Below are 7,588 nucleotides of genomic sequence, written 5' to 3' on the forward strand. Positions count from 1 at the left end.
GTCATAACACCGCGTATCTTCTTGCGGTGAGCTGCGAATTATCTGACAGCAAAGTCCTTTAGAATCGCTGGTCTCTTTGGCGGTTTGTCGCTGGTCTCTCTGACGACGTAAACCCTCGGGACAAATCAATTGCCAACGTATATGTCCCCATTGGCGGAGTCCTTTACATAGTCAGGTTGTCAATTCATATTGTTCTTATATCAGAATTCTTCATAAATCATGTTTCATATTCTAATTTCGATAATAAAATATATAATCATGTAGTATCGAAATCAATTAATATAATGCATCGTGGAATCAATATGTTCAATCATGCTTCATCATAACATTTCAAATAAGATATTTTCATAATAACATACCATTCATCCAATTCATGCATCATTTCACAAATCATGTCAAAAAAATATATTATAATTTATCGATAAATCTAAAAAAAGTAAAATATTACTTACCTCGAATGCATTCCAATAGATCCACATAATTCTATAAATTTTCTTCCAAAAATTCTATTCGTAGATCATATCGTAATATCCCATGATCAAACATCCACAATCTTATACAGAATCAATTTCAATAATTAGAAAGAATACGAATACCATATTTCAACGGTTTAGATTGAATCCGATCATCTAATTTCATCTAATCAAAATCTAATTAGGACCTAAACGATCTAAAGTTCGACTATCAGATCAAATCGGATTCGAAGTGATAGGACCGAGATTTTTTCATCAATTTCATAAAATCAAGTAGAGAGAGACAATTAGAGGAGAGAGAATTTATGAGGTACAATTTGAATTGATCAGATGACACAATCCAACATTACGATTGGTCCAATATCTCGATTGGTGAAATCAATATGATCAAATCAAGTCATGACTAGATCGAGATCATGGATGATCAAATCTAAAGATTTATGGTCTGATCAAGGTGGGTGCCAATACACTATCCAACAATCATGGATCAAATTTTTCATCAGATCAGAAATATTAAAAGAATTTTTTCATTGATAAATCGATCAAGAGAGAGAAATCGATCGAGAGAGAAATGGTTTTAGAGAAAAAAAGTTCTAGAGAAAGAAAATTTTAGAGAGAGAAAATTCATCTTGGACTACTCGGACGATATGATTTAACAAATCCGATCGATCAGATCAAATCATGCTAAAATTATCATGTGAATAATTTAATAAAATTATAGAAATTAAAATCTAAAAATACCTAATTTGATCAAAGTGGGTGCCGATGTACCGTCCGACGATCGCAGATCAAAAAATCCATCACTAAGATCATTTAAATTCATCATCATTCTTCTCAAAATTCTAGAAAATCTTATGAGAGAGAAATAACTTAGAGAAAAAAGTAGAGAGAGAAAGTTCAATTCTAGAGAGAGAAAATACTAGTTCAGACTGAAGGAAGAGAGGGAAGAGAGAGAAATTCTTTTTCTCATATTTTATTATTTATATTATTATTAATTAATTAATTAATTTTATTTTTTCTTTTTTCTTTTCTTTCTTTCTTTTTTTTTCTTCACGGAGGAGAGAGGAGAGAAAATCCTATTTATTATTATTATATTATTATTATTTTATTTTTTTTTCTTTTTTTTTTTTTTCTTTTCTTTTTCTTTTCTTTTCCTTCTTCTCTTTCTTTTCTTCTTCCCGGGCTTCCTTTGTGCCGAAATAGGGGATCTCACAATCCCTTGTTGGCTGGCCGGCCGACGGTGCAACCGGCATGGGACGGCCGTCGGCAGGAGGAGGGGCGACCTAGCGGCAAGAGGAGGGCTAAGCTGGTGGCCGGCGGTGACCACCGGCACCCAAACATTCAAAAGGGACTGAATCCCTTTCTCAAAGAAATCCGACGACTTCAGTCATTGGCGATCGTGCACACGGGCACGGGGAGAAAGGAGGAGAAGAGAGGAAGAGGAGGAGGCTCACCTTCGATGTCGGCGAGGCTTTTCCGATGAGCAAAATGGATGGCACAAGGACGGGACTCCGTGGTGGTTTTCCGACGATTGCTGCCGACTGGGTCTTGAATCTTCGGTGAGAGGGAGAGAGGAGGATTCTCCTCCTTAAATAGAACCGGAGGGGGGGCTCTTTCTGACTCCGATTGAGAGCCGACGAGAGGAGGAAGAAGACTCCTGTTTTTTTTTTTTTTTTGGTTTTAGTGGGCTGAGATTGTTACATGGGCTGGGCATCACATAATACAACCCAACAAAATTTAGTGCATCTAGCCCCTTAAATTTGCCTGAAGCTGACACTAACTGTGACCCGTCTCAACCCCAATCCACCGAGTAATGGAACAAATACTGGGTAAAAGACTCAGCTTAGTCTAGGTTGGATCCGGATTAACCTGGACCTAAACCTAAGCATAAATCCTTGCCCCCATTTCTATTAAAAATTACAATCGTAATCTAAAACTAATATTAGATTCCGGTTCAAACCCAAACACCAACGGATGTTCTCCCAGGCACCTGACCGGGTACTCATTGCGCGTCATTTTTCTCGCAACACAGACTTCGCCGCCACTTCCCAGTTTCAAACTCAAAGACCCTCTCCCTTCTCCCCGCCAACCACAATTTAAGTTGTCTCTCCTTGGAGCCTTCAACCTATAAAGACCTCCTCCAAGTGTCCACCAAAAGCCAGTCTTTGATCCGAGGAAGGCTGGTTTACTCTCACATGATAAGAACTTCCTACAGGCCTGGCCGAATCTTGCACAATAATCTCCGTAATCTGTATCCCAAGTGTGATGATCTGTCCACCGCTAACCAACTGTTCGATAAAATACCCGTTAGAGACGTCGTTACATGGAATTCGCTCATGGAGGGATATTCTGAAGTTGCCTATGTCGATAAAGCCTTGGATGAGGTTGCTAAGGGGAGAAAGGTGAAAATCAAGCTTGACCAGTTCAGTTACGCCAGTTTCCTCGGTGCCTGTGGCGATCGCGGGGATGTCAAGAAGGGGAGAATAGTTCATGGGCTAGTGGTGGTGAGCGGGTTGGCTTATCGCCCATTCTTGACCAATTCGCTCATTGACATGTACTCAAAGTGCGGTAGAATAGATGATGTGAGGTTGGTGTTTGATCATGCACAGGAATTAAATGAGGTTTCATGGAATTCATTGCTATCTGCTTATGTCCGGGTTGGATGGCCAGAGGTGGCCACGAATATTCTTGTTTGGATGCATCGGTCAGGAGTGAGGCTGAATACCTTTGCTCTTGGAAGTATCGTCAAGGCTTGCTCTGGTTTTAACGATTCCAAGGAAGTTCGAAAGATGTTACATGGGTGTGTAGTTAAAGTTGGATTGGACTTGGATATTTTTGTGGGTAGCACAATGCTTGACATGTATGCAAAGAATGGTGGATTGGAAGAAGCAATTAAGGTCTTTGAATGCATACCAAATACAAGTGTGGTGGTATTCAATGCCTTGATTGCTGGATTCTCTCGATTGGGGACCAAACAATGCAATGCAATCAGATCTGATGCTTTAAGACTATTTTCTGAAATGCTAAGGAGACGAATGAGACCCTCAAAGTTTATGTTCAAGTGTGCGCTTGAAGCTTGTAACTTAATTAAAGCATTCAGATGTGGGAAGCAAATCCATGCACGTATCATTACAAATGATCTTCAGGATGATGAGTTCATTGGAAGTGCATTGATCACCCTGTACTCAAACATGGGTCTGATTGAGGATAGCTTCAGATGTTTTCATGCTACTCCTAAACAAGATATTTTTACTTGGACATCCATGATCTCAGCATGCGTTCTGAACGAGCATTTTGAACAGGCATTGAGTTTGTTTAGTGAATTGCTTGGCCTTGGAATAAAGCCTGATCAGTTCACTATATCAACTGTCATCAGTGCTTGCTCAGATTTGGGTATTTTGAGGATTTGTGAGCAGATACAGTGTTTTACCATGAAAGCAGGACTTGATCAGTTCACTGTTTGTGGTAATTCACAGATTAACATGTATTCTGAGTTGGGAGATATCGATGCTGCCATCAGGACATTTCAGAACATTGAAAGCCTTGATGTTGTGTCTTGGTCTGCAATAATCTCAAGTCATGCCTTACTTGGTTGTGCAACTAATGCGATAGGGCTCTTTGAGAAAATGATGGAATGCATGGTCACACCAAATGACATCACCTTCCTTGCTGTTCTTACTGCTTGTAGCCATGGTGGACTGGTGGATGAAGGATTCAGGTATTAACTCCTCTTTCTGATAAGTTTCTGAACTTTAAAATTTTATAGGCCATGCCAATGGTCTTCTCCTAGTAAGAATTTGTCATCATTTTGTAGGAAGTTGACATTGTTCTAAAAGCCAATTGTAAAACATTCTGAAACTTTGTAGATCCTAATTTCATTCATGAAACCTATGTAGTACCAGCAATAATGCTTGTGCGTTAATGCTTATGATTCAATCTTAAGTAGTCATTAAGATTGTTAAGGAATATGTTGGACTTAAATTCGTTCAAAACTTTGATGTAATCAAGGTGAAAAGAAACAAGAAAAATATGAGATGCATTCCAGTGAGGAATTCAGTAAGCATTTATTTTCCCTCTTAACCAGTCAAGCTAATTCAGAAAGACAATAAAAGAAGGTATACCTCAAAAATGAGTGCAATCCCTCATATCAGGCCTTATATTCTTAACTCTTTGTCTAGTCTAAGGTAAACTCCAATAGTAGCTTCATGGTAGGATTAGCATAGTTTAAATTATATAACCACTAAAATAGGCTCTCTACCCACTAGCTGGTCTACTCGGATGTTGCATGGTAGGACACTCTCCTATTCCATGTTGCTTTGGCCCAGCTGTCAGTATCAACTTACTGAAGGTTAATATCCAGATAAGAAACAGTTGTAAAATGCTCTCTGAGCTTGATGCATAATGTCTCTATCCATAAACACAAACCCATACAGATGAGATAAGCCTTGTTGCTTGAGGTGTTGATACAATGCCAAGCTTTTGTGATATGGTGAGACTCAAAAGTAACACTGCCAGTGCTGGTCCAAAACCTGGATAAAAGGTGGAGTGTTGATCTTAGAAAGCCACATAAGTTAAAAAAAAAACAAGATGATGCTGAAGTGATTTAATAAGTTAAAGTATTTCTTGCATGAACATGTTGCACAATTATTGTTGGAGATTTCCCCGACATAGTTTCGGTATAGCCAGTGATCCCTGAGTTGCAGCATACAGAGTGTCAGGTCAGTCAAGGCTACACACTGAGACGAGCAGTTAGCATATGGCCTTCAGAAACATTTCTAATCTCTCTGTTTATCTGCAGGTATTTTGAAAGCATGAGGACAGAGTACGGCTTAGCTCCAAATGTGAAGCACTTTGCATGCTTGGTTGACCTCCTTGGTCGGGCTGGGAGGCTGGTCGATGTAGAGAACTTCATCTTGAGCTCTGGCTTTGATAATGAACCAAGTATTTGGCATGGCCTATTGCGTGCTTGTCAATTCCATGGGGACATTGAAAGAGGTATACGTGTAGGAGAAAAGTTAATGGTGCTGGAGCCCTTTTCTGCTACATCATATATGCTTCTATACAACATGTACCTGGATGCTGGGAAAGTTTCTTTGGCAATGAAAACAAGAGGTTTGATGAGAGAAAGAGGGGTGAATAAGGAAATTGGCATGAGTTGGATCGAGATTGGAGCATCAGTTCATTCATTCGTGGCCGGCAATAACTCCAACCCCCAAATAAATGCTATTTATGCAAAATTAGAAGTAATGCTGTTCAATATAAAGCAGAGGATAAGGTATACTGGTGTTAAGATTTTGGAGCTAGAGTATAAAAGTGAGAAGTGGAAAGATAGTCTAATGAATAGCCATGGTGAGTTGTTGGCAGTGGCACTGGGGATGTATTGTTTGCCAGATTCTATTCCAGTGCGAGTAATGAAGAACCAAAGGGTTTGTGAGGATTGCCACACTACACTGAAGTTAATATCAGAGTGTGAAAGGAGGGAGATTGTCCTTAGAGATTCAGTCCGGTTTCATCATTTCAGTTGGGGTTCATGTTCTTGTGGGAACTACTGGTGAATTTAAGTGGCGGACTGAGTTATTGGCATTCTTCAGAAATACTACTCCATATTTTTGCCTTTTCAATGATGTGAGGAAGCATTCTTATCTCATATGAATGATAAGAGATCGCTCGTCTTGGACAGCAACATATAATTTTGTAGAGCTAACATATCTGAAGGCACGTGCCACAATGTGCAGCTTGTTCATGAGGAAGCCAGGTTGTCAGGTGATCAAGTTCATCAGCATTTGTGATCATTACTCAACTGCAATTAAAGAGGACCAATCTTTTAAGAAACAAAAGCAACATCATGGTGTGATAAAAACATAAATATGCTTTCCATATTGTTTGATGTTTTGAAAATTTGAGTTCTTAGATGCACAGTGATGACAGTTAACAGCTTGCCATATGGAGGGCCTGAGTACAGGTTGAAGGTCAGAGAGGGAGGTGAAGGAAGACTAGTATCGAAATGACAAGAAAAGATTTGAACATTTCCATTCATGACAGCCTCGACGAGGGCTTCCTGGATATAGGTTGAAGGTTGAAGGAGGTGAAAGAAGACACCACAACAAAATTGGGATCAAGGATTTAACAATCAATTGGAAAAGATTTCATTGACCTCGATTAAAGAAATAAGGTTTGTTCTTTATATTTATTTATGTAGATAAACATTCATTATTGCATGACTGTGTCCGGTTTTATTTTAGGACGCAGGATTTCTGAGCTTGAGTTGAGAGTAAACGTTGTAGTATATTTTCTTCTTGTAAATTGTAGTGCTCTGACTACTGGCTAATGATCAGTAAGTAAAATTCCCACCTACCACATGCGGGCAGCTCAAATTGAAGAATTGGATGGAAGAACTTGGACTGATCTTGTTGTCAATTCATCATCCTGTCATTGAATTATTCTCTTATCATGGCTCTTAAACTTATCTCATTGTTAATTTACCATAATATCATTCAGTTTTTCTTTTTTAATTTTTATTTTTTTTTGTCTTGACTTTATATCATAATCCATTTCATTCCAGGATCTTTGGAGGGGAAACCTTACGCTTGGTGTGCATCCCTCTAAAAGAGTAACCCTTAACTGTTGCTTTGGGATGCATTTGCCACATTCAGTTAATGTGATGATAGCCACAGAAGATTGGGTTTTTTATCTTTATCCATGACTCGTTAAGCTTCCAAGGACTCTGCAACCTAAATTTTTACCACTGCAATACTAATGAGGATTTTTGAGTATTATAGTAAGGGCTTGTTTGAATGCCTAATAGCGTATTCATGTGATACGTTCCCTGATAGTGGGAATCAGTCAAGAGGTTGTCATGTAAGAGGAACCAATTCAGTTGCAACTGGTTGTCAATCCCAAGTAACAATGTTTTAGTAAAACTTGACAACTCAATGTTCTTCTTGATACCTTGGCCCAAATCCATGTAAAGACAGGTCTCGAGTCCATGTCGTTGATACCAACCTCCAAAGACTCTACTTACCAGTCACTATACAAGTCTGCATCCTTGTGCTGCAGTTTAGTCAAATTGATAATTATCAAATATTAGGTAATATAAGGTTCGACTAGGACATCTA

General features: G+C 38.9%; 1 protein-coding gene across 1 annotated transcript; it reads left to right on the forward strand.

The window, feature by feature from the left end:
- Positions 1 to 2,294: 2,294 nt before the first annotated feature.
- Positions 2,295 to 6,991, forward strand: LOC105036093 (pentatricopeptide repeat-containing protein At3g13880). Its single transcript, XM_010911833.4, is given in 3 exon segments — positions 2,295 to 2,502; positions 2,505 to 4,191; positions 5,272 to 6,991. Coding segments are annotated over 3 exon segments (2,499 nt in total). The 5' UTR covers positions 2,295 to 2,447; the 3' UTR covers positions 6,029 to 6,991.
- Positions 6,992 to 7,588: the final 597 nt, after the last annotated feature.

The sequence above is a fragment of the Elaeis guineensis genome, chromosome 8, assembly GCF_000442705.2.
Source record: "Elaeis guineensis isolate ETL-2024a chromosome 8, EG11, whole genome shotgun sequence".
Taxonomy (NCBI): domain Eukaryota; kingdom Viridiplantae; phylum Streptophyta; class Magnoliopsida; order Arecales; family Arecaceae; genus Elaeis; species Elaeis guineensis.